Raw genomic sequence first — 26,838 nt, 5'->3', positions numbered from 1 at the left:
TTTTACCCCACCAAATGTTTAAAGCCACTTAGTGTTTATAAAGTGTTTTTTAAAGTTAGAAAACTTCAAAATGAAATAAAATACATAAGTATATTGGTAATGGTCATAATCAAGTTTTTATTTACTGGAAAATTGCCGTCAGTGTTTAAATATGAAGTATGTTTAAAATATGAATATAACACAAAAAACATAAAATCGGTAATAACACCAAAAATTTTTAGCTTACAAATTGTGAATTGTCTCTGGTTTATCATATATGATATACAAAATAATTTAAGTGTAATTCATCCTCTGAGCAACACTTTCATTAGTAACGACAATTAATGTAAATTAGTTTGTAAAATTGATAGACGGTGGGCCAACTTAAGAATTATCCGATGGATGTGAAACATTTTTATAATTTAAAAAAACTTTAACAAATAACATAAGATTAATAAAACGCCAATGACAAAATATTTATATTTTCTAAGTTAGGGTTGAATCATCATAAAGGCGACGTGATACGATAACTTAAAGGTCTTAACGTAATTCATGACTTAATTGTGCTAAATGATAATAATACTGTTGAAGAGCGAAAGACAATAGAGCATGTGTCAACAAGCAAACATTTTTTATTCTCTCTCCATATTTGAGTAATTTTCTGCGCAATAACTAAGTCCAAAGTTGATATTGTAATTCTTTCAGAGTTTGAGGTCTGTGTGTATTGAATTTAAAATTGATAAGATAAATACTCCTTACCTTAACAATTAAAGATTTCTTAATTGTTTCCAATAATTGCAATAATATGCTAGAAAACATATTTCTGAGCAAGGGTTATATTTTTACTACTAATAAAATTTTTAGATTAAAGATCTAATATATGGAGTTCATTAATTAACTCTGTCCTACAGAAAAAAGCAAAAAATCGAAAAAGGTAGTCCAAAGTTATTTTTTAGTAAAAGTTTGAATCCAAAGTTACATATTTCTGAGCAAGGGTTATATTTTTACTACTAATAAAATTTTTAGATTAAAGATCTAATATATGGAGTTCATTAATTAACTCTGTCCTACAGAAAAAAGCAAAAAATCGAAAAAGGTAGTCCAAAGTTATTTTTTAGTAAAAGTTTGAATCCAAAGTTACTTTGAAGTACTTGCACCTGCGCAAGTTTAATCTTTCTGAAAAATTGGAATTTTTAGTATTTGAATATAATAAACAACCTTTACTTTTCATTCTGAAAAATCTGAGATTTATAAAAAGATTTTATTTATAAAGATATTTACAAAGATTTTATTATTGAAAGATTGTCAGAAAGTCCTTTTGTTTTCAATAGAACATAAAAAGCTTTGCTATAACATATATTTTTGGGAACTTTGGTCAAAATTTGTTTTCCATTCGAGTACGGTGAAACCAGATTTTCTACTTTATATTCCAAAACAGAATGCTCATCAAGCCTATTAAAGTAAGCTGGTGATTAGTATGCAACATGGAATCAACAACCAAAATTTTTAATTTAACGTTGAAAAACAATGTCCACTAGGTATATGATAAATTTTAAATCAATTAGCCTGGAGTTCTAAATGATGAACTTTTGCCTATAAATCACAGAAATGACATTGATTTCACCATAACTTGAAAAAACTTCCCGCACCTCAGACAGTTTCATATTTAACCAAACAACACATAGCGGCCCAAAGGCTATTAATTATAATATGTCAGCTTTATATACAATATACATGAGAAACACATGAGAATGAGTACCTACACTGTCCTACAGCATTTGTAGTGATGTTAATAATCTTTCAGATTTGTGTATTAGTATTAATAAATTTACAGTTAAGATATTTGTTTGTTCTGCTAGAAGAACGAATGTCCTCCATCAACTTTACAGCTCTCTCGGCTAATATGTTGGATTGAGGCACATCAAGCACTAATGGTTCCTTCTTCCAGTGGGTAGAGAAGCATTTTACAGCTTTGAAACATTTAAGTTGGAATATTGCTGATAGCAGGTCTTCATAAGCCGCCTCTTCATAGTACTGGTTTGAAAACCAGGCCCGCGATCATGTAGTTGCAACGAAATCGCAAGTTATCCTCAGCTGTTCTCGCCAGTTTGGAAGAATAAAAAATGCAATAAGCGCAAAAATGCCTCTTGAGTTCCACCTGGCACTGTGCAGTGATGGGATCTTGTGCCATTTGATACGAGGCCATTTTGCCTCGTTTTTGTAAAACTTATATGCTTCACAAAGCTAAAAAAGAAATTTAAAGTCATCTCTCCAGCCAAGGTTCTCATACTCTGCTACCGCTGCTGTGCCCTTATAGGCATTTTTTAAATCATCATAGTGCTCCATAATCTCATCAATAAGTTTGTAGTTAATGTTAGGCGATTGTGACTGTATAGGAAAAAAGAAATCCAACACATGTCGTAGAACAAGATCAAGAATGTGGTGTTGGTAGCCGATGTATTGAGGTTCATCGAATCCCTTGTCTCGAAATGTTTTCTGAAGCTTGGTTACAACTCCATTCTTGCCACCAGTATTTACAGCTGTTGTGTCAGAGATGATCATCTGAATACTGTTCCATGCATTGTAATCATCAAGTAGGTCCTGTAGTGCTTTATATATGTTTGCAGAGGATCCACTGTCAGAAACCAAAATGCCAAGTTTTCATGTTCTTTTGTCATTTTTCAAGCACACAACTTGGTACTCAGTCTTGTCAATTTTCTTACCATCAAAATGCAGAGAAAATTTCTCTTCAGAGATCAGTTCCATGAGGCGGTTCTTAACTTGTTCTGCATCTCTGATTGTTTGACGCCAGACTCTAGACTGTGATGGTGTTGGGACACAATTGGAAACAACTCCATCCTCAGTTAGACTTTGAAGCACCCGTGACGTTTTTCTGGTTGACAAAGAGTGACTAGACACTAGTTTGGCAGCAGACTTAGTTGACTGGCGTGTTGTACGCTTTCTGGGAGATTCTTCTGGAACTGTCTCCGAGTCACCACTGCTGCTTCCTTCCTCAGAATCTTCACTATCGCAGGAAAGTGGTACGGAGATAACCGCTTGGTTTGTCGAGGGTTCTGATGTGCTTTTGGCCCTTTTTGATGGATGGATTGTTGACATAGGAGCCACTTTCAAAGTTGTATATCCCACCCTGCCATCTGAATCAATTTGTACTTTGTACAGTTGTTTGTCCTCACTACAAAGCCAATTTCTATCTGGTTTTGTTATATCGAACAGATGAGATTTTCTTCAAATACGGCATTTGGTCGCTTTCTGTGTTTCTCAAATGATGTGATAAGTTTGTCAACATTAGCAGACACTTGTTGTTTGGAAAGAACAGGAAAATTAAACTTCTGCCGAAGATTCATCAATTCCTCGGATACTTTTGTTAGTCGATCATGTCGTCCTTTCAATTCATCAAAGAGTCCCAAGAATCTTCCAACGATATCTCTGTTGGAAGGCATTTTACACAATTTGTCGCTCATATCCTGTTTTACCTGAGGTATATTAGGACGGCGCTTCGTGCTTGATTTCAAATTTTGTGTCCACATTTCACCAGCTGCTTCCACTGCTGATTTTGACTTTTTACTTTTAAAGGACATATTTTCAAAAAGAAGCACTATACAGCAGATCTTGCAAATTAATACTGCAAATAAACGAAAATTTTTTGAATGATATGAACAACTATACAATATACGATATTATATATTTACAGTTTTAAAAATCAAAGTCAAGCATAAGGAAGTAAGAACTGGGAACAAAATCAAGTGAAAAATTGAAAAAGTTAAAAGTGGTGAGGTGCTAGGTGCGGGAGGTTTTTTTTGTGATCCACTGAAATAAGACTGAAAACAGTGATCTATTGGTAAAAGTTCATCAAATGCAACATCAGGAAAATTAAAATTTTGAAAAAAGTTTCTTTGTCATATACCTAATGTCCACTCAATGTTTTTTTAAAGTTTTATATCAATATTGATATAAATTTGGGCTTACTACTTTGGTTAGTAGATCAATATAAAAACAATATTGGCTATAAAAATTAAACCTTCTCATTGAATCAGCATAAATGTTTTTTTATAGGATTTTACTTCAGGCTTCATCTCAGATTTTACTTCAGGCTTCATCTCAGATTTTACTTCAGGCTTCATTTCAGATTTTTCCAACGATAACTTAATTATTTAAGTATTGTAAAAATCACAGATAGAAATACTTCGTTTTACTTTTCTACAGATATTGTAAAAATAACAGATAGAAATACTTCGTTTTACTTTTCTGCAGATATGCAAGAAAACTACAATTTACGAATATCAAAACACTTTGGTAATTGCAGTTAATTTTAGTAATTACTAGTTTCTTTCAAAGAATCTGTTTTAAATCATCTCAATGAAAAAGTTGATTCTGACTTGCAAATAGTGTTAAAACATTTGTAGTTCGCAAATAAAAGTAACAACGTAACAGTAACAAGTAACAAAGCCGTTTATTTGTTAAACACTTTTAAGTTTCTATAATTAGATCTTACTTTACGTATTTGAAATTATTTCTTAGTAACTTTTACTCTTTCAATTATAAATGCGCACTATCAAAAGGCGTTCAGTAAAATTTGCATATCAAAACAAAGAGAAATAAAGAAAAACTGTTTGAGTCAAGAGAACGGACTTTAGGTTTAAAATGAAGATGAGGAATGAAGGTTAAAAAAATTGAAAAAGAGAAAGAAAAAGATTATGTTTAAATTTATTTATATGCGAAACAGTTTACCAAGATCCCACTGGACTGGGAGGTAATTCATAATGGCTGATAATTCATAATAAAAAAATGCTGTTTACATGATTTTATTACTTTCAGTATTAACTTCTCCAAGACAATTTTGTTATCATTATTGAATAGATAGCAATCATCAATGTTGGATAATCCTGCCTTAGGGTCCTTCTAAACATTAATTGGCAACAATATACAATTTCTTAAAAATATATAACGCATAAAATATATAACGCATAAAATATATAACGCATATAAAAAAGAGTTCTAATTTCAAATAAAAAAAATAATTTAGAAGAAAATTCATCGGAAATATATTTATCACAAAACAAATTCGTGCTGAAAGTTCGGCCTAACTAAATAATAAAAATCTGATCCACCTTTATTATTTAATAATATACCATTAATGTGGGAAATTAGTTTTAGTTTTGCATGGCCAAAGCGGGTTTTTGCTAGTCTTCAAACTTCAGCTTTGTTTTTTTTTTTACAAAAAGTTTCGAAAGATTTTAAGAGCAGTGACATACTTTCGTGTTAAATAGTGCATACTAAATTTATCATCATAACCTGCTTACTTTAGTGTTAAAAATTTATTTTCTTTCAAAATGGTGAAATATCCAGAATATTTTACGACCTTCGAATAAAAAGTTTAGTTTTTTAGAGGCTTTTGAAAAAAAAAAATAAAAAAAGATTAATGATAACTACAGTCCAACCAAACTTATATTTTTTACTTATATCTTCTACTTTACAAGCAAAAATATCTTTCTTTAGTAAAAGCTTTAGAAAATCCCCCCCCCCCCCCTAAAAAAAAATTTTTTTTTCTGTCCAATTTTCTGTTTTCAAATTAAACATTGTTTTCAAATCATTTAAGTGAGTGAAATTGTGTCCTGTTTTCAAATCATAAGTCAGCGAAATTTGAAAGTGCCAATCTGATTGTCCAGCATTAACTGCTGATGAATTTTAACCAAGAACTCCATCAATTTTTCAAAGACTGAACTATAAATGTACTTGGAAGCAGAAGGAAGAGAAATCTATTAAACAATAACAATATGTAAAATAATTAAAAATGTTAAACACTTGAGTTTGGACAATGAAGCATTCATAACTCATTAAAACTGTTATAAAAGTTTCATAATTTTTTTTTTGTCATTTAAAAGAAAATAATTTATAGTTTTGCTGATAAATTATTGAAGGCTGTCTTTATCGTCCTATTTAATTATCACGAAGTACATATAAATGTTTCATATTTATTTGTATTTCATGACAATTAAATACGTAAAAAATAGATAAAATAAAATTGTATTGCACAAGTCATAAAAAACTCATCAAATACTTCTTCTCTTGCACTGTATATCTTATCTGCGCTGCGCCCAAAAAAGTCTTCTTTAGAGCGAGATGGAAATATTTCTAGTATCGCCATTGCGATGAATACAAAATAACTTCGTATGAAGGAAAATAGTTATTTTAAATTTTTAAAGCACAACCTTATTCTTGTCATTTTAAATAATAACCATTATTGATATCTTAGTGATCATAGAATATCTGGGTCAAATTTTTTCAAAAAATAACTTATTTAGGGACATAAGTTACATTAATTGTAATTAACTTTGCAATTTGCTAGAAAGTGAAAAAACCCTCTGAAGTAATTTAGGCATAAATTCAACATTTGTTTTTAGTAGGCCTGAAGATATTAAATATTCAGTAAAATGCCAAATTGTGATTATAAATAAACTCGGTTTAGACGTAAAAACGATATTTGATTTTAAAAATCAATATATTTAAATTTATAATTATTACAAATTTACGCTTAACAAAGCAATATAGGAAATAGTTATTAAAATATAAATGTTTCAGCATATTAAAATTAATTAAGTCTTTTTTGTCTAAGATAAAGCGACAAGTCACTGCTCCTCTCGATAGATGCGTTTCATCTTGGTAACCTAACGCGGTATGTTGCAAAAAGTACAATATATGGCTACATTGTTCCGCATACTCCATGTTCATTAAAAAATAAACTTAAATTAATATGACCACAGCATAAGATATACATCTGTTGACAGGGTTAGCTCGACACTTTGTAACAATTAATAATTGTTCAACAATGCAATGAGTACCCAAAGCTATGACTAAAGGATGCTTGTGAGTAAGACTTTGAATCACAACTTCCATCGGAGTTGATGCCTATTTAGACGCAGTAAGGAAATTAAAATAAGTCATTTAAAAAATGTAATTATAATACATAATAAATATAAATATCAGCACATACAACTTAGAACTAATACTATATTTACTATATTTAATAACTAAACATACAGTAGAATCCTATTAACTCGGACCCTGAATAAGTCGGACAGATTTTCAATTCCCCTTGAATTTTCTCTACATATATGTATGTATAGAGAGAGAGAGAGAGAGAGAGAGATAAAGAGAGAGAGAGAGAGAGAGAGAGAGAGTAAAAGGAGGATTGAAAATCTGTATATATACCAAGATACTGGTATCACGGTTTACCGAGAACTTCGCTTAACTCGGAATAATCTTAAGTCAGAATATTTATGTATTCCCCTTCCTTTGATAGTCGAACTCTCAACGGGGCATCTTTTTGTAAAGCAATGTTAATAACATGTAAAGTTATTAAATATATATTATTGTGCATATTACTACAAACTTAATATTATACTTAATATATTAGGTATAATATTAAGTTTGTAGTAATATGCACAATAATATATTTAATAACTTTACATGTTATTAACATTGCTATACAGAAAAATGTATATGTATAAATTTATATCTATTAGAATAATTTTACATATATGTATAATTTATAACATTACTATAACATTTATAACATATATTTATATCTATTAGAAGAATTTATGCATATATGAATAAATTTACACCTATTATTAGAAATCTATTATTCCAATATACCGGATAAAATTGAATGAAATGTTCTGCAACTTCAGCAGCTGATGCACAACTTTTATTCTTTGATGGCACTTTAATTATAAAGGGGAGTAATAAGAATGCAAAATCCATTTCAATTCCTGTTTTAAAAAAACAAATTTGTTAGTGAAATCATTTTATTAATTTATAAAATGTTATAATGATTTTACATATCAAATACACCCTGCCATATTGTTTTATAACACTAAGATACCTATAGAAGGGTTGTCTTGCATATCAAGCTCAGCTAGAATCTGCTTCACCATCAAATTTGTCTTTTGCCTTGACCAAGAAATAACATGTGGCGTTATTTGCTCCCAATGAGCCAAAAAATCATTTGACTCTGGGAAATTGCAACAGAAATCCTTCTGAAACTAAGATAAGAATATAGTATAAGACTGCTTGTAAAATCATTTTCTTTAATTTTACTTTAGCAAAACCTAAGAATACTTTAGCCAAACCTATATGACAAAAAAAATATTTAAAAATTACAAGATCATCTTGTAATTTTTAAATATTTTTTTGTCGTATAGGTTTTGCATGTAACTTGTAATTAAAAAGATGCATCTTGTAATTCATACAAGATGCATCTTAGAAAACTTAATTTTTTTGATTTTTTATCATTGTGTTCAAAAAGTCAAAATTTATAGCAACCCCTAAATATTATCAGATTTGCTTCAAATTTGGCTACAATATTGCAAATATTAATAGGAACAAAGGCAGCCTTGTGGAGAAATGAATTTAATAGTTTATAATTTTGGACCACCCTAGTGTATATACATTGTGTATATATACATGTGTATATTTACATATGTATATATTACATTTACATACATATGTGTGTATATTTTTTGCGAACGTACGTAAAAGAGATGTATTTATTATATATACATCTCTTTTACGTACGTTGGCAAAAAATATATACATTTATATGTATGTAAATGTAATATATATATGTAAATATACATATATAAATATGTAAATTTACTATATACACATCTCTTTTACGTACGTTCGCAAAAAATATGAAAAGATTTCTGTAGCATCTATAGATATTTCTTTTTGATAATAAATATTCTGCCAACTTTGACTCTGACAACTTTTTTATGCTCATTTTTAATAAAAAATTTTAAAATAAGAGAAAGCAAGCACATGCGACCTCTAAAAGCTTTAATGGCGAATGCTGTTGGCGCGGAAAAATAATTTCATATTTTCAGGCGATTTACTTGATGTTTCCGGTAAAACACCTGAACGTTCCGGTAGAAAAGTTCACGCAACTTCTTTTGCCTGAACATTTCAGGAGTTTTACACTAAGTGTTCAGCTAGTTTGCTAAAATACCTGAACCAATACGGTAAGTTTCCTGAATGTTCAGGTAAATCTGTCGACCTGAACCATTCCGGACAGAGTTTGCCTGAACTTTTTTAAGAGTGTAGTTTGGATAGGAACAGCGTGGACATGTATTACAGGGAAAACTATGTTTAAGCCACGTAAACTGAGAAACATTTAAAGCAATACTGATTAATCGAGTTGCGCAGTCATATGAGCTAACTATTTACGTTTGAGCTTTTTTGAGACCACTGAAGGAGATGTTGCCACTCAAGTTCAAATAAAAAATTAATAATGAGTTTCTTTTGAGAAAATTTTATAAGGAAAAAGATATCTATTCATTTCGGACATTTCCTGACACAAACGACTCTACCTCGCACGGCAGATGTAAAGAGCAAGTTTGCATTTAGATAAGGGTTAGTTATGAAATCAGTTGCAGCTGTTATGAAAATAATTTTTTTAAATTAGATGTTTAGAACGTTAGACCGAATTTGTAAGTATTCAACATCCCTTTCTACGTTTAGTCTAAGCTGGTCAATAAACTATAAAATAATAACTATGAATTTAAAAAAATCGTGATACCAAGCAACACGTAAATATTGATATTTTTTTCTATTGTACTTAACCTTGGTACAAGGCGAAACATTCAGCCAAATTAGCTTAAAGTATAGCGACATAAAAATTGTTATTTAAACTATTTTTGTTATCTGTCTTGTTTTTCTAAGGAAATAATGCTACAGAAAACTGGGATGTATTTTGCAAGCTGATTAAGCTGGTGATCTTGATTTTTTTTGAGTTTTATGTTTTCAAGATTCTCATTCTTCGTATGCTATTTAAAATTTTTTCTAGTGGTATCCCATGTGACTTCTTGTTTGTTTTATCTAAATGACATAACTTAAAACATCCTTTGATTGGAGTTTTATATATGGATAAAACTCCAATCAAAGTAAAAAAATTTTTTTAACAAAAACATCCTTTGATTGGAGGTTTCTCTAAAATGTTGCAGAGTGTGTTAAAAAACTTTAAACAACTTTTCACAAAAAAACAAAATCTTAATAAAAGTAACAAAAGGACCTTCATATTTTAAAAAGAACGCTGAGTCCTAAAAAAGTTAACTTTAGCTTTACAGTTTAAAACCTTTTTTTTTATATATAAAATGATCTGAAGTTTTATAGTTATGAAATAAAGACGTAAACAATGTAAAAACTTAAAAACTGAAATGACAAAGTTTTGGCAGCATGCTTAAACAATTTTTTGTATTTTTTTCATTAAAGAGACTTTTTTTTTTAACATAAAATTTGAAAGCTTAAAAAGCGCTTCATTTTTACAAAAATCTCGCGCAATTTACTTGATTAAAAGTTATTACTTTAAATAACTCAGATGAATTAACATGTCAGTTATGTAAAAATACAACTTTTTTCTTTTTGCATGCTGCGAATTGAGAATTGTTTCAATTTATAAGTATTTTTAAATCCCATTTCATCAATATTTAATTCCTTAAACTCACTAAAACCGTGTTTTTATACCATAAAAAATGAATGAACTTTTCTAAAGCATCAATAAGTTATCAAAAACCAATTTTTTCTGATATGATTGACTAACAAAATATTCTATCATTATAAAACAAATAACTTGAGACAAAAAGTGAAGTCACTGGTAAAATTTCATTTACTGTTGTTTAAGATTGAATCTATAAGTTTATGGGATACAAAAATAATGTTACCGCTTGATCTTTGTAATTGAAATCTTCAGTAATAAAAATATTACACCATAAAAGTGAACACAAAAATGACAATTAATCCATACCTTTTATACCTATCACTTCTGATTGCTAAGATAACCAATGTGGAGACGCAGTATAGCTATCCAATAAAAAGGACTACATCTCCATATTCATTCACAGTCTATAAAAACAAAAAAGTAGCTGATGGTATATATACAATCAAGGTGGAAACACACACTAGTTATCAAAACTGCGTTTCAGTTTGTTACAACAATATTAATTGGTGCAAATCAATAGCAATTAGAGTCTTAAACATTTCCTCCTTCTACTGCCAGTTTTTTGATTACATTCCGACAACTTATATATCTGATGGAGCTTTTTTCATTTCTACAACACTGGTAAGTTCATTGTTTATTTAAGTTGTATGTGTGTATGTATGTAAGTATAGGGTAAGGTTGCTAATATTGTACCGATGCCTATATTGTACTTTTAACATAACTCGTTATTTTTACAACCCACAAAAAATTTTTTAACTTATTTTTTATCTTTGCTGAATGAAATTAAGTAGTCATTTTTTTTTTTGTCATCCAACTTCATTAAGCCCAGAATAAGCTCTTGTTGGTTTGTTATTGAAGATTTCTTATTTTAGGTTTTTATTGCTAAGCGTATTTCACTAAAAAAAGCAGAAGATATGATTTGTTCAGTGTACTTATGTTAAAGCATAACTTATCTAAATTTAAAATAAATACTTAGAATTTAAAAAATCTTATTTTTAGTTGTAAAATTTTTTAATTAACTGAATGTCAGATTAGTTGCGTAAATTGAACCTCAAGGCATGTCCTAAATTGTACCGACGCAACCATTCTGACCGCTAAAAAAAACGTGTGTAAAGTTTAACAAAACCCTTTTGAGATTTCAATTAGAGAAATATCCATACTTACATTACGAACTTCACCACTTAAACAAAAAAAATAAAAATTTTAGTATTACTTTTGTATTGACAAGCAGTCCTTAAAAAGATGCACTCTTTAGTTCAGTTTTACCAATATGTCAAGGCTGGTGTCAACATGGCTGTGCAGGTGTTAATTAAAAACAGACACAATATATCTGAAACTTTTGCCAAAATTAATATTTTTATGTATTTTTTTTTACAATATTTAGTGTGGTTGTTTTTAAAACAGATATAGTATATATTGTTTTACATTATTTAGTATAACTTTCTTTAATAACTTCCTTCCTCCTCTATTCTAATCTTAGCTAACCCATTGGTAAACATACAATTTAAATAAAAATTGTGCCATATGTGGTGATACCAGAAGAAAAAAAAATTCAAGTTGAATAGAGTTTATTAAATAAAAAATTTCATTTCATTATATTATGGGCAGTTAGGTGTTATGTTATGTTATATCAGAATATTTCCAATTGCTGATTTTATAAAAACTGTTCCTTTTAATCAGTTCTTTAAGTCCCTTAAATCTAAAATCATAAAATATTTGCAAAGCTGTAAAGTAATTGAAATCAAGAAAGTGGTACAATATTGGATTACAATGGTACAATTAAGGATCTTGTTTCCTTAATTGTACTCTTAGCGCTATTTTTTTAATTTGATTCTTCGAGACTTAACGCTTTTTAAATTTTGAACATCTTTACAACAAACAATCCCTAAATTATGAAATCCTATTGAAAATCCATGTTTTCACTCAGTAGCTTACCTACATTTTTTAGTTTTGTCTTAGGGGGTACAATATTGGCAACCTTACCCTATGTATGTATGTATGTATGTATGTATGTATGTATGTATGTATGTATGTATGTATGTATGTATGTATGTATGTATGTATGTATGTATGTATGTATGTATGTATGTATGTATGTATGTATGTATGTATGTATGTATGTATGTATGTATGTATGTATGTATGTATGTATGTATGTATGTATGTATGTATGTATGTATGTATGTATTTATGTATGTATGTATGTATGTATGTATGTATGTATGTATGTATGTATGTATGTATGTATGTATGTATGTATGTATGTATGTATGTATGTATGTATGTATGTATGTATGTATGTATGTATGTATGTATGTATGTATGTATGTATGTATGTATGTATGTATTTATGTATGTATGTATGTATGTATGTATGTATGTATGTATGTATGTATGTATGTATGTATGTATGTATGTATGTATGTATGTATGTATGTATGTATGTATGTATGTATGTATGTATGTATGTATGTATTTATGTATGTATGTATGTATGTATGTATGTATGTATGTATGTATGTATGTATGTATGTATGTATGTATGTATGTATGTATGTATGTATGTATGTATGTATGTATGTATGTATGTATGTATGTATGTATGTATGTATGTATGTATGTATGTATGTATGTATGTATGTATGTATGTATGTATGTATGTATGTATGTATGTATGTATGTATGTATGTATGTATGAAAACCTGTTTACTTTACTAAAAGCTTATACGTAACTTGTTAAAAATATATATAACTAAATATTAATTTAACTAATTAATCTTTTTTCAATCGTTTCATAGCCGAGCTGTTCACATAGCTGCAATTTAACATCGAACCCTTGCGGAAAATGTGACTGCAACCCATCTTGCTCTGGAAAAAACAGACGTCAGCATGTATGCAACTGCACTAAAGGTAAGTTTGTTTTACAGGATATCTACTATACTATTACATTAGTTAATCGAGGAAAAAAACATGCTTCAGCAATACTCCTTCTACTTAACTTCCACACTTATAAACATAAAACTGTGTTTAATATTTTTCATGCGATTTTTGATAGTTACTTTTTTAAGAAACAAAAGCTAACTTAATGATAAAATTGTTTTTTTAGTTGCGGGAGCAGCAAAAAGTTGCCAAGAACATTATGATCGAGGGTTTAATATAACAGGAATTTTCCAAATCAACCCAAGCGGCATCTTGTTTCAGACAGTTTGCGTTTTTAACAAAGTAGAACGACAAAATCCAGGTGACCATAATTTTGAACTAAAAACGTGACTAACTGTAAACGTTTTGATAAAAAGTGCAAAGAAAAAAAATTAAATTACGCTATTAATTGCTAAAAGTTATTTACATTTGGCATGTAAATTTTAAATCTATATTCGTAGTGATTAAGCAAAACTGTTTGCTGCAATCAAATTCAGCGGTAAGATTTACTACTTATGTGGATATAAAGCTGAGATATTGTGCTTCGTGGTGTGCAAATCAAAAGAAAACTGACAACGATGTCGACACGCTATTATATTGGGATCTAAATTGCGAATGCGTAAATGAAATATACCGGACTAACGAGGATTCTTACACAGGATCATACTGTAAAATAGGTACAACATTTTTTTTAGCGTTGTCTTTTCTTATGAAATATCAAACACTCTCATTAGGAAAGCAAAAACCTTTTTATTAACTAATTTCAAATTTAATATCTTAAAACATTTTGGTCGCTTTTTAAGTAAAAAAAGATCTACTCAAACTATTGCTCAACACAACTAGAAGAAAAATTTAGTCAGCTGCTGCAATAAGAAACTTCTTTCAAACTGGTAACAATACAACCATAAGCAAATCCCTGTTAAAAATTTCTTACTGCAAAAATATGCTTACCTTATAACGTTACCTTTCATATTCCATTTTAAAACTTAATCAAGTTAAAGCTCAGCTCAAAACATTCTTTAACTATTCTTGTACAAAACCAACTTATTACTAAGAATATCTGAAACCATAACAGTCCTTCTCCTACTATTCTTGTTTTAAAAGTCCAAAAACTAATCTATAAATTCCGCAACATTAGATTGTTTTATTCTAAGTTACAATCTGGAAAATTCTTTGAGAAATTCTTTGGTTAGGAACTGTTAGGTGAAGTAAGGATGTTAGTAGAGTTTTAAATCTACCTACTTTTACTTTATGGTAATTTAGTTAATAAAAATTTTAGTTTTCTATATTACTTCCAGAAACATCTACCACAGATTGTATATTATCCAAAGCTTATATTAATAGCAAAATATATTATAAGCATTCAAACCGTTATTATGCCCCGTATGATCATACTGTGTGCGTTAATTTATGCCAAAATTATCAGTCTATAAACCCAACTCGAAATGGATATCGCGCAAGTGGAATTATTGCAGAGGATAAACAATGCCTTTGTCTTTACGGAAACCGTAGTTATGACAATCGCGATGGATGCTCTTTTGAGACTGTTCTTTCAACCCAAACACTTCCAAGCATAAAAGGTATGTTTTAATATAAAAAATTATATAAGTGAAAAGTTATATAACTGTGGTGCTAATATAAGATAAAACTACCTCTTCAGTCTTCCTTCTTTTTCTCAAATTTTTCTTTATCTCGTCATACCAGATTATTTATCTCTAAACCCTTGCAAACCCATCCGTATGTACAACGTGACTTTTACTTCTTCAAAACCAACTCCATAAACTTTAACTTTTAACTTTTTTCTCTTGACCTTTTGTAAACTCTTTTGCAACCCCCTCCCCTTTACATGTTTTTACTTCGAGTTTTTTCATTTTTGTTTGTTAGTGTGTAAAATATTGACAGTTGATTTTAGTTAACTGGTTATAAATAGCATCTTGTTTACATATATTTTTGGAGCGTACTCACAGTGCTGAAACACTTTCTATTATATCATTTTCACCTTTGAAGATATTATATCATTTTCACCTCTGAAGATATTATATCATTTTCACCTCTGAAGATATTATATCATTTTCTCCTCTGAAGATTGCGCACTAATTTTCAATTAAACCGCTTAATGATATTAGATTTAATTTATCTTAGAAGACTGATAAAATCTTTATTTTATTCATCATTATTCGCTATCGACGTTAAAACCAAACGCTAGTTGTAAATTTTGAATTTATGAAATGCTTACATTAGGCCGTCTATTTAAAGTAAACGACGTTTTACGTCTATGACATGAGGCCGGGTGAATAAAAATGAGCAACTGCTTTTGCTCAGTAATTGGTCAGCTTTACGTAAATAAAAACTTCAGCAGTTTTTTTCATATTTTTATTCGCGTAAAGGTAAGCAATTTACTCAGTAATTGCTCAATTTTACGTGAATAAAAACTTAAGAAAAGTTCTTGAAGTTTTTATTCACGTAAAGCTGACCAATTACTGAGTAAAAGCAATTGCTCGTTTTTATTCACCCGGCCTATGGTATTCATTTGTTCCTTCCTTTCATTCATTCAATCCCTTTTTAGGAGTTTGGATTCCGTTGATGACTCGCTTTGCCAACTGGGACTCAAACTTCTGGGCAAAAAGCTATGATGCTTATGAAAATGGTTTTGGTTTAATAAATCAACAATGGATTGGTTTAGAAAAGCTGTACCAAATAACAAATGCATTTGTAACTGACATGAGAGTTGATTACACGTTTCAAGAAGATCTGACGTTTAGCACCATGTATTACAATATAAATGTTGGCTCAAAAGATGTTAACTATCGGTTTAGCTACTCAAGCTACAGTTCAAGGGGATGTGAGTTTTAATCAAAATATTTCATTCCTTTTTTTTTTTGGTAGTGCGGTTTATGCTTGCGAATTAATTGAAAAATAAATTCGCAAGCATAAACCGCACTACCAAACAATCTATATATTCATTTTGTTACAAGATATGTATTTTTACTAAAAATAATGTTACAAAATAGAAAAAATAAATAAATATTGTAAAAAAAGACAGATGCAAACGCTCAACAAATGGTTAATTTTCCAAATAAAGAAATATAATAATTATATAAAAATATTAAATAAAATAGTAAATATATTTCAGTTGGTCTACGTATGAAAATGATAAATGGTATTTTGCTTACTTTTAATGAATAGGTTTCTATATACGACGAATAATAAGAAATTATATGTACTTTCGTTTATTCAATATATTTAACAACAAAAACACGTGTAAAAAATACGTCATTTTTCTACATAATCTCCTTGCCTTTCAACACACTTAGGCCATCGGTCAACAAACTTGAATATTCCCGCCAAAAAGAAAGTTTTTGGTTAGTCCTTTAACCATTTATGCACCACTTTTTTCACGTTTTCACCCATAGTAAATTGCTAACCTCGTAATCCATCTTAAGGCGGTCCAAACATATGATAGTCGAAACAGGAGAGATCTGAGCTGTAGGGAGGGTATTTCAGCACCTCAAATCCTAATTGCTTAATAGTTTTAAGGGTATGAGCAACCGTGTGTGGTTGTGCATTGTCTTGCGACAAAGAAATTGTATTCAACAATAGGCCTCAATGTTTGGTACGAACTGCTGGCTTCAGTTAAATGGCCAGTAAATCACTGTGTTTTACACTGTCAATCGAAAGGATGTCTCTTCATTTCTGGCTTATAATGGTAGACCCACGTTTATCTCAAGAGACTATGTTTTTTAAAAAATCGCCCTAATTGTTGTAACTATAAAGCAAACTTTGACAGACCTCTAGACATTTGCGATTGCGCTCTTTAGCAAGCTGCTTTTAAACCCATCTTGTGAAGACTTTATAAAAGCCTAGTTTATTATAGATGATTTGAAAGGCAACGAGAACAAGCAACTTCATTAATAGTAGCTCGCCTGTTCGCTATTACCGTATGTTGAACTTGCTTAAGAAAAGTATGCTTAAGAAAAGTATGCTTAAGAAAACTGCAACTAACTTAAAAAATTAGCGTTCGATTTACGGTGGTTTTATAATAGAACTTCGTAATTTAGTTTTTAACGCATGACAGCCTCGGTTATATTTTTATTCAACTAATAACAGAATATGGTTTTGTGTTTGTGTGTGTGTGTGTAAATCATGTTTTGAATATTAAAAAAAATCACCAATATTTTAAATAAAGTTTCATTTTTCTAAAAAAAACAATTTTTAATGAATAAAAAAGTCAAATATACAAAATGCTCATAATCGTGAATCCCCCCCCCCCTCCAACCTCTTCAACAGAAGAATATTTGGTACCTTTACTGCGTGCAAAAATAGAATATGAGCGTGTCATTATTTTTTAATGAAATTCAGCAGGTACATAGAAAATAGATATATAAAGTTGATTCAAAAGTTAGAAAAAAAACCATTATCTTTTTTTAAAGTCAATTCACTTCCAGAACAGGAATGAAGTTTTCAATAGCAATGAAATCACTAAATCGTTTGCAACTGCAAAAAAAAACAAAAAACAAACTGCAATAAACTTACAACACTCTACTTTTAAAATATTATCTAAGTCAATATAAAATTCTTAAAAAAAGACGAGAAAAATCCATTCTTACGACACCTACCTCGAGCACGCGATGAAAAAATGGTCACAGATTTTATCTTTAAAATCGGTGCCGTAAATCGCAGATACACACATACCTACACAGAGTGAAAACTTCCTAAAGAAAAGTAATCTTTAAAATGATTATTGACGCTAGGCTACAATAATCATTTTAAAGATTACAGAGCAGAAAATTTTTCCAATCAGATAGAACATCTTTTAAAAGAATAGGATTATTACGTTAGAAACGTAAAAAATTAGGCTGGAATTACACCAAAAAATTATCTAATTCTTCTTTATACGGTGATTGACAAAATGCAAGGAGTTGCAGTATAAGGCTAGAAACACGTTAACCGCAAACTTGATCCAATGTCAATTTTTTTCATTAAATTATTATTAGTTTTAAATTTTAGTATTACTTTATGTATATAAATTTGTTGAACCTGGGATTGTATGTGTATATAAAATTGTTGAACCTGGGATATAAGAAAACAAAGTTTGTTTGCGATAATACTGATGATTTAGATTATTAGCTAAGATTATGTGAGGACTGTATGTCGATCCGATGCGTGTTTATCGTTTAGGCGCAATTGAATTTGCTCATCTACGCGAGTCTTTAATTTGCTCTGAACATCTGTCCGAAAATGTTTATGTCTACTCCTAATCTGAGGATTTTTGCTATTTCTTCCCTGAGGCATTAATTGCTCGATCTTCATCAAACAACGCAAAAAAAATTTTTGAAAATAAAATAAAATGCATTTACCAAAATTTATTTTTAAGTAAATTTTTATATTTTTATATTTTATACATCAAAATTATTTTATATTTTATACATCAAAATAAATAATTTAGTCAAAATAAGGTTACGTTGTTTATTGCAGCTAATGAACCGGATTGGTTTAGCGCAAATGGTATGGAATTTCGAAGTTGCAAAAACTGGTGGACAACATCTTGCGCTGTCGATGCAATGTTTCCGACATCAACTAATTACATCTCTTATGGGAATACTGAAAACTTGGTATTTATTCAATTCTTGTTGCGAACAAATGGCTCCAAGTAAATACAATTAAATGGGTTTTAAAGAAATTACCAAAATCCCAAAGTTAAGTCACAAATTGTTAATAGGACATTAAAAACACTTACTTTTCTTTTTTCTTTTTTCTGTATAAGTAATGTAAGACGTTTTTAAAATGGGGTTTGTATTAATTCCAATTTTTAAAAAAAATTTTAGTTTAACTTTGCTAGGAACATGGGATCTGTTCCATTTTTGCTGCGTACAAAAAAACAAGTTGCCTTGCGTTTCACAAGCTACGGCTTCATTTGCTATTTCTTCGTGGCAGAGATTTTTTTGGCTAAGTTGATTTTTTATGTTGTAGTTAAGAAGTGGTATTTAATTTATTAACGTAATATATTGTAATTTACTTAAATTATGTTATTTACTTTGTAATACTTCTACTAATGTGCTGAAAATACTTCCCTCAAAAATCTACTATTAGTTGTAATTGTACCACGTAATCGTACCATGTAATCGTACCACGATTGTTGATCTTTAAATCAAATAGAATTAAAATAGAATGAAATATTTCCTTAAAAATGAAATAAGTAGAACTTTGAATTAAAACATATAAGTGCAATTTGCTGTTTTAAAACTATTATATATAATTTAATAGCTTTGTTAAAGCTATTATATATAATTTAATAGCTTTGTTAAAGCTGTTGTATATAATTTAATAGCTTTGTTAAAGCTGTTGTATATAATTTAATAGCTTTGTTAAAGCTGTTGTATATAATTTAATAGCTTTGTTAAAGCTGTTGTATATAATTTAATAGCTTTGTTAAAGCTATTATATATAATTTAATAGCTTTGTTAAAGCTGTTGTATATAATTTAATAGCTTTGTTAAAGCTGTTGTATATAATTTAATAGCTTTGTTAAAGCTGTTGTATATAATTTAATAGCTTTGTTAAAGCTGTTGTATATAATTTAATAGCTTTGTTAAAGCTGTTGTATATAATTTAATAGAAAAAATAATTTTCGAACAAAAAGAGATACTTTTTAGTTTAATTGATAAATGCTATCCTAAAGGTCATAAGTTTCACAGTTTTTTAACCGGAACAACATAAAGGTTAGTTATAACTGCCTTCCAAGCATCAAGAAAATTATTACTGCTCGTAATAAAGGTATACTATATAATACTACTGACTATAGTAGTCAATCACACAACTGCCTAAAAACTAATTAATGTCATGACTTTCATAATGAAAAGAATTTTTTTCCTTGTACCATCTAACCTACAAAGATAGCTTAAAAAGCTAGTTTGAATTAAAAAAGAATGAAAAGCTGTTTTTAATTTCTAGCAGCGTGAGAAAGAATTCAAAAATTAAAGTAAATATGTTAATGGCTCGTGATCTGCACAGTTATTTATTTGAATTTTTTTTAAAATTGAGTGTCGAAGCACTCGGCTACCCAGCGGGCACGGGTACGTTCATTGTACATACATTGTACGTCCGGACGGAACGTACAATTTTAGTTCAGTTTTGGTTCAGATTGGAAATACTGAATGACGTCCAAATTTGAACGTACAATGTATATTCAAATTGGACTTACAATTTCGGTCCAAATTGTACGTAAATTTTAAGCTCGATTTTGGTTCATAATGGATTTACTGAAAGACTTCCGAATTAGAACGTACAGTTTACGATCTTTTAGACATATGTCCAATAAGATCGTTTATTGTACGTTATCGTATATACGAAAAAAACAGATTTTGAGCCTATTTGGAACAAAAGTAACAAAGGCAAATTAAACCATTCTTGTATTATATTTTATTTATTATATCTGTATTGTATTATATTTTGAGTAAAGAACCTTTATTTTTTAATTTTTCTTTTACTTGACTAATGTAAAATGACTCACACAAATAAAAATAAATAAAACAACTCATGTGGGATCATAAAGATTTATTATGGAAAAAGTCTTCCTCTAAAACAGCTTTACCACCACCACGACCACCACCATCTTTTCTGTCAGGAGCACGTTTCAGAACATTACCAATTGAATGGTGCACTTCATTTATAGTGTACTTCGTCATAGAATCTAAAATATAAAATAATTACATACTAACTGATTATAAACAAGTAAAATTTTAAACGAAATTTTACTTTTCTTTAAGATGAGAACAAGTTAACTTGCCTAATTATATAAGACATCAAATATATCCAAAGGACCGAGCATATCTTTAAAATATATTTAAACTTTGTTAAATTGTTAATACTTTCTCAAAACTAAATAGACCATTTTTATTAATAAATACATTAAAAATGTGAAAATAATGTACCCGTAATTACTCTTATAATGTTTGTTTTCTTGAGGGCTTTCTTGTGTTTACCCTACATGTTGTAACAAGCCATCAACTTGTTGGTCATAAGCCTATTTTATAAATTTTGTTTTAAGATAAAATTTCTTACAGCATTTGGATAATTTGAACTAAAAATGACCTGTTTTTTCACGTCATTTTATTTTTTAAAAATATGATAAAATATTGATATCAGTAAATTTTTTAAAGGCAAAGAAATAATTTTATATAGCTAAGATTTTAAACAAGGTATTAACAACTAAGGTTTTAAAGAACAATATTTAACAAACTTACATTAAGAGGATGGCTTTGACATTTGCATGACAGGAACTGCTACCAACCATTGTTAATTGTTTTTTCTTAAATTAATATGATACATTATTATAATACACATTATTACATATTAGAAATTTTTCTTATTAAAGCATATACATACATACATACATACATACATACATACATACATACATACATACATACATACATACATACATACATACATACATACATACATACATACATACATTATCACTTACTAGAAGCTGATATTTTATTACATCAGAAAGTTCCTCATCAAACTTTTCAAATTCTTCTAAATTATCAAATTTCTTCACATGATATGAAGAATGGCTCTGGTTCATAGTGTGCCCCAATCTTGCACTGCTCTTCAAGAATTTGTGTGAGCAAATGAATTACTTTATATTGGAACTCTGAAAATAAACATTGAATTGTTCTAAAGACGTTTATCATATTAATATTAATCACATAAACATCAAAAAAATTATCGGATTGAACCTTGAAATACTAAGGAAATACTAAAATTTTGGCTTTAATTGCATATCAGGAGAGTACCTTTTGCTATAAAAAAAAAATAATTATGGAATTTGAACAATTCATGAGTGCTCATCATAACAATATGTAATTTGATTAAATATTTTATGCTCCTTGCATTTTTATCTTTCCAGATATAATCTGAATTGTATTGCAAATTTGTGTAACAGCTGTGATGCTGTTGTGGCTAAGATTTAATAGAAATTAAATAAGGTTGAATACAAAAAATTTAACAATAAAACAATAACAACTTAATGGCTTATTTTTATATAAATATTTACAATATGTCTTTTGTTTATTGGCTTTTTTTTTAAAACTAAAATTAAAAAAAAAATAAAAATGAAAACAGGAAGAGGAAATCTAGACATTCAGTTCTAGAACTTGCACCTTTTAATGTATGGGAAGATACATTAAAAGGAGATCGAGACCTAACTCTGTTAAAAGTGGGCTTTTTAGGACATGTAGCTAAATAAATAAAAATATTCTCAATATATATAAATCTTTAATATATATATATATATATATATATATATATATATATATATATATATATATATATATATATATATATATATATATATATATATATTACAAATTTGAAAACAAAAAAAGTGCAAACAACATAAATCAATTAAACAATAGAGCATACGTATTATATTTATCTTTCGAGTTTTAGTCATGTTCTGATTTTCAACTTCTTTCTTATTTGAAGGTGCTTCAGATTCTTTTTGATTTCACTTGTGAAATCAAAAGCTTCACATACTGCTCTGTCATCTAAATTTTTTATTGATACATGTAATTGAATGTATGTGTGTGTGTGTGTGTGTGTGTGTGTGTGTGTGTGTGTGTGTGTGTGTGTGTGTGTATATACATATATATACATATATATATATATAAATTTTATAGATCATTTACATATAAATGGGATCGAGAAAATATCAATATCACAATACTTACTATGACGACACTTTTCCTTAAGGAGCGGAAAGCAAAACCAATCACTCTGAGGTATTAGCTGCTGTTTACATGCTTTTAAAACATTAATACCTTTAGGCCATCGTACAAAACGCTTTTCATTTGGAGTTCCTTCAATCCACACTGAAGGGATTGTCAGCTCTTCTTCAACTGACCCTTCCAACCATACTGCTCTGCACCAAGACATACTTATTTTACTATAATAGAAGCTAAAGCGGTTTTATATCATAATAAAAACAAATATAAAAGAGTTCTAGACACGGAAAGGAGTTTTTCTCCCAACTGTTTATATAAGTAAACTAATTTATAGATCTACATATCAAGTTCAGAAAAAAAATTAAATTAAATTCTTTCATTATTGTTCAGTAATGGAAATATTGATAAACCTCTTTTTTCATTCAAACAAACACATTTCCTTTGAAAATCTGCACAACTTAATGTTTTTTGAACAACTTTATTAAAATGTTTGGTGTGAAACAATGATATGTTAAACTGCAATGATGGAGCTGGAGTATCAAAGACGTTGTCTAAATATTTAGTAGCAATAACATTACATTGAAAGGTACCATTATTGTTCTTAGCCTTTACAAAAGCAATAGAAGAGTTATGGAGCAAAAAACAAACAATCTTTTCTGTTAGCTGAAACTTTAGTTTCTAAAGTTTTTTTAGGTAATTTTCCAAAAAAATGTTGGTACTCAGATTGTCGTTTTCAAACTTTTTTAGAGAATTCCGTATGTTCCTTTTCATTCTTTGAAGAAAGTTTTCAAAAGGAAAACACGATATTCTGTTAAGAGAACATGAATGATTACGACAATCATCAACTAAGTGCAAAAGATTATGCACTGTAAATGTGTTGCCATATATATGTTTAGCTTCATTCACAAAATACTTTAGCAAATCACTTGCATAATCTAAATATGGAACACGTAGATGGTCATCATCCTCTAATAATATGGTCATTGCAATACTTAGGACCAAAAAATGTACATACAACTTCTTTGATACTATACCTCTTAATGCAACTGAACCAGTATATAACAAAAATTGTCTAAATTCTGTCTCTTTCCATCTATCCAAGGCATTTAAACTTCTAGGTTGCCGAGCAAACTCACTTGGTATACATCTATTATTACCAACCAATACTTGAGATACTTCTGAAATTTGAGCAGCAGATATTTTCCCACCTGGTCCTTTTTTCAGATAATTTAAGATGCGACGCATTACACCTAAACATACAAGATGCATGTAATCTAGTGTGAAAGAGTAAATGCAATCAATTCCTATTCCAATTAAAGGTGACATTGATCATTGATGACTATTGTGATATCCAAACTGTTCAAAAGTAATTTTATCTCTCAATTGAAAGTGTTCATCTTCATTAAATACCACTCTTTCTTCATGTGTTCCATGAATAATGCACCTTTCACAGGAATAATAACTGGAATGAGGGACTATACACTTTAAAAAGGCTCTGGAAAGTGCATCACAAACAAAAGATTTAATCTCTATGCTTAGCTGGTCTCCATTGAACATAATGCCAGTGTGTCTTAATTCATTCCATTCGTTAACAAAATCTAACAAATATTCATTAATATTATCTGGTTTATGATCACCATAAAAGATAGCAACAATAAATATATCAGAATTATCAAAGCATGCAAGAATTGGCCAAATCTGCATACTTAATGATTTAAAAAGAGGAATTCCATCAATATTTATTGACAACTTGATATTACCAACAACATTTTTTTCACTTAGAACACTTTTAATTCCTTTATATATTCCATAATATGCATAATCCCCACCACATTTTCTTTCTGTTGGTATTTTTCTTGGTGTTTTAAAAAGAGTCCTTGCATCTTTAGGAAGAGAAGAACCATTTTCACGAAAGATAGATAAAAGTTCATTAACAGATGAACAAGTCCAACAATTTCTAATTGCACATTGAGCAAGCTCATTATTTAATGATGACATTTCACCCTCATTAGAATCATTACTACTGTAACAATCTGTTTTGTTACTGTCAGATTCACTACTGTTCGGATAATAGCCATCAGTTAAGTAAGCATTATCACATAAAAAAATATTGTCTGACATACTTATACTCTCCAATAATTCTTTGTTACTATTCTCTGAGCATAAGTCATCAAATGAAGATGAAACTGTTGTAGAACCAGGCGATGTTGATTTTTCTGTAAGGAGAGAAAAATCAATAACATGCTGTTCAACAACTGTCTCATCCTCATTTGGTGAATCTAAAAATGCATTTACTTTTCTATTGATACCTTTCCATTTTTTTACATAGGATGCCATTTAAACAAAAACTGAATTTCAAATGTGAGTTATGCTGAATCTTAAAAAAAAACACCACGTTATTTAGATAAGATGTCCGCTTTCAATTTTCATGTGAAAATACATAATAGTTGATAATGCTAAATTTTGTTTTTTTAGTAACATTCAGTATATATATATTTGAAGTTTAGTTGCTATTTTGGTACTACTATTTAAAAAAATTTGAAGGTTCATTTCTAGTCCGAGAACGGACGAACGACGTTTGGACGTACAATGTACATACATTGAATGTTCTTGTGCCCGCTGGGATATTTTCAAACTTTTTATAATTATAATAATGTTCCCTAATAATAAGAATTAACATTTAGATTGTAGTATATTTTTCACGTCTTTAGGTTTCAACTCAAGTGATAGTTTCGTGAGCTTGAAAGAAAACGAGAACGAAAATTATTTTTAAGAATGAAAACTGAATAAAAGCGATAATTTTTCGAACTAATTTAAAGTTAAATCGAAAATTATTATAGAATGAAAATATTTTCGTTCTATTTTTACAAACGAATTGAATTTTTTGATACATAATAATTATTATAACTATTCAAAATATTATTCGACGTATTTAGCTGTAGGAATTGTAAATAGTTACCAAGAACATAACAACCATGGGTTTGATAAAATTGAAGTTTTTGCTTACTAATTTAAATGGCGTAGAATTTAAGACTGTGCGAAATAGAGGAGTTTGAACAACAAAACTCAATTCAATGTTTTATTAAAATCACAACATTTATTGAATTGAAGTTGAATAGAATTGAACGTGATTATGAACGTTTGATTTAAATTTTAAGTTTGAACGTGATAGATTATGAACGTTTGATTTAAATTTTAAGTTTAAAGCATAATTCAACTTTAATTCAAAGTCAAGCTTATCAATGCTCGTAAACGTGTATGAGGGACTTCTTTTTCTGGGGGTCAATAAAAAAACAACAACAAAAGAAGGTCAAAGATAACATGAACTTTTGATAGTAAAAGAGCGTTTACTTTTTACATGCATTAACTATTGCTAATTTTTTTATTTTACTAAACTAATGTATCCTAGTTATATATTAAAAGGGTTAATTTTTTTTAACCAAAATAAAAAAAAAACGCAAATGCATAAAAAATGTACGTAACATAACATGATTTTCAAAAAAACAAACAAACAAAAAAATAATTACTTTGAAAATTTCAAAATTTTTTGTTGTGGATCTTTAGGAGGCCTTGGTGTATATAAAATAATATTCCCGGAGAAAAGGTGTTGAAGTTTTACAGCAAGACTTTCCGTATCAAAGTTGGAAAACTGTTGAAAATATTCCTAGTATTACACATTTTAAAGAAGTT

At 29.0% G+C, this 26,838-nt stretch overlaps 3 protein-coding genes across 7 annotated transcripts; 1 reads left to right on the top strand and 2 right to left on the bottom strand.

Moving 5' to 3' along the window:
• Nucleotides 1-6,583: 6,583 nt before the first annotated feature.
• On the bottom strand, nucleotides 6,584-8,408 carry LOC149888603 (uncharacterized). Its single transcript, XM_090087168.1, has 3 exons — nucleotides 7,886-8,408; nucleotides 7,657-7,772; nucleotides 6,584-6,906 (listed from the first exon to the last, which is right to left on the bottom strand). Exons 1-3 carry the CDS (start codon nucleotides 7,935-7,937, stop codon nucleotides 6,742-6,744), a joined length of 333 nt encoding a protein of 110 aa, XP_089943294.1. The 5' UTR covers nucleotides 7,938-8,408; the 3' UTR covers nucleotides 6,584-6,741.
• Nucleotides 8,409-10,574: 2,166 nt separating this feature from the next.
• LOC145188740 (uncharacterized) lies at nucleotides 10,575-19,497 on the top strand. The gene is made up of 7 exons (XM_090087835.1): nucleotides 10,575-11,119; nucleotides 13,297-13,408; nucleotides 13,605-13,739; nucleotides 13,879-14,094; nucleotides 14,716-14,997; nucleotides 15,984-16,259; nucleotides 18,893-19,497. The coding sequence occupies exons 1-7, from the start codon at nucleotides 10,787-10,789 to the stop codon at nucleotides 19,069-19,071; spliced, it is 1,533 nt and encodes a 510-aa protein (XP_089943961.1). The 5' UTR covers nucleotides 10,575-10,786; the 3' UTR covers nucleotides 19,072-19,497.
• A 1,459-nt stretch (nucleotides 19,498-20,956) lies between these two features.
• On the bottom strand, nucleotides 20,957-25,607 carry LOC149888602 (uncharacterized). Of its 5 annotated transcripts, none has more exons than XM_090089349.1 (6): nucleotides 23,155-25,607; nucleotides 22,847-22,971; nucleotides 21,903-22,076; nucleotides 21,661-21,725; nucleotides 21,349-21,440; nucleotides 20,957-21,107 (listed from the first exon to the last, which is right to left on the bottom strand). In XM_090089349.1, exon 1 carries the CDS (start codon nucleotides 25,483-25,485, stop codon nucleotides 24,478-24,480), a length of 1,008 nt encoding a protein of 335 aa, XP_089945475.1. In that variant the 5' UTR covers nucleotides 25,486-25,607; the 3' UTR covers nucleotides 20,957-21,107; nucleotides 21,349-21,440; nucleotides 21,661-21,725; nucleotides 21,903-22,076; nucleotides 22,847-22,971; nucleotides 23,155-24,477. The 5 variants fall into 5 exon arrangements, with proteins under 5 accessions (XP_089945475.1, XP_089945478.1, XP_089945476.1 ...); XM_090089352.1 differs by having other exon boundaries at nucleotides 22,847-22,912; nucleotides 23,245-23,752; XM_090089350.1 differs by lacking the exon at nucleotides 22,847-22,971 and having other exon boundaries at nucleotides 24,183-25,607.
• Between the last annotated feature and the right edge of the window lie 1,231 nt (nucleotides 25,608-26,838).

Source organism: Hydra viridissima, unplaced genomic scaffold (genome assembly GCF_058129835.1).
Source record: "Hydra viridissima isolate aposymbiotic clone 2 unplaced genomic scaffold, HvirCarnegie_v1 scaffold_5, whole genome shotgun sequence".
Classification (NCBI taxonomy): domain Eukaryota; kingdom Metazoa; phylum Cnidaria; class Hydrozoa; order Anthoathecata; family Hydridae; genus Hydra; species Hydra viridissima.
This window is presented reverse-complemented; position numbering and strand designations above follow the sequence as displayed.

What these genes read in the sequence shown, in the direction of transcription:
- LOC145188740 (XM_090087835.1), top strand. Translation starts at nt 10,787, where the DNA reads ATGACAATTAATCCATACCTTTTATACCTATCACTTCTGATTGCTAAG. An exon ending in TTTTCATTTCTACAACACTG is followed by an intron (nt 11,120 to 13,296) that starts GTAAGTTCATTG and finishes ATCGTTTCATAG; the next exon opens with CCGAGCTGTTCACATAGCTG. An exon ending in AAGCTACAGTTCAAGGGGAT is followed by an intron (nt 16,260 to 18,892) that starts GTGAGTTTTAAT and finishes TGTTTATTGCAG; the next exon opens with CTAATGAACCGGATTGGTTT.
- LOC149888602 (XM_090089349.1), bottom strand. Translation starts at nt 25,485, where the DNA reads ATGGCATCCTATGTAAAAAAATGGAAAGGTATCAATAGAAAAGTAAAT.
- LOC149888603 (XM_090087168.1), bottom strand. Translation starts at nt 7,937, where the DNA reads ATGGTGAAGCAGATTCTAGCTGAGCTTGATATGCAAGACAACCCTTCT. An exon ending in GCAAGACAACCCTTCTATAG is followed by an intron (nt 7,773 to 7,885) that starts GTATCTTAGTGT and finishes TTTTTAAAACAG; the next exon opens with GAATTGAAATGGATTTTGCA. An exon ending in ATTTCATTCAATTTTATCCG is followed by an intron (nt 6,907 to 7,656) that starts GTATATTGGAAT and finishes GCGTCTAAATAG; the next exon opens with GCATCAACTCCGATGGAAGT.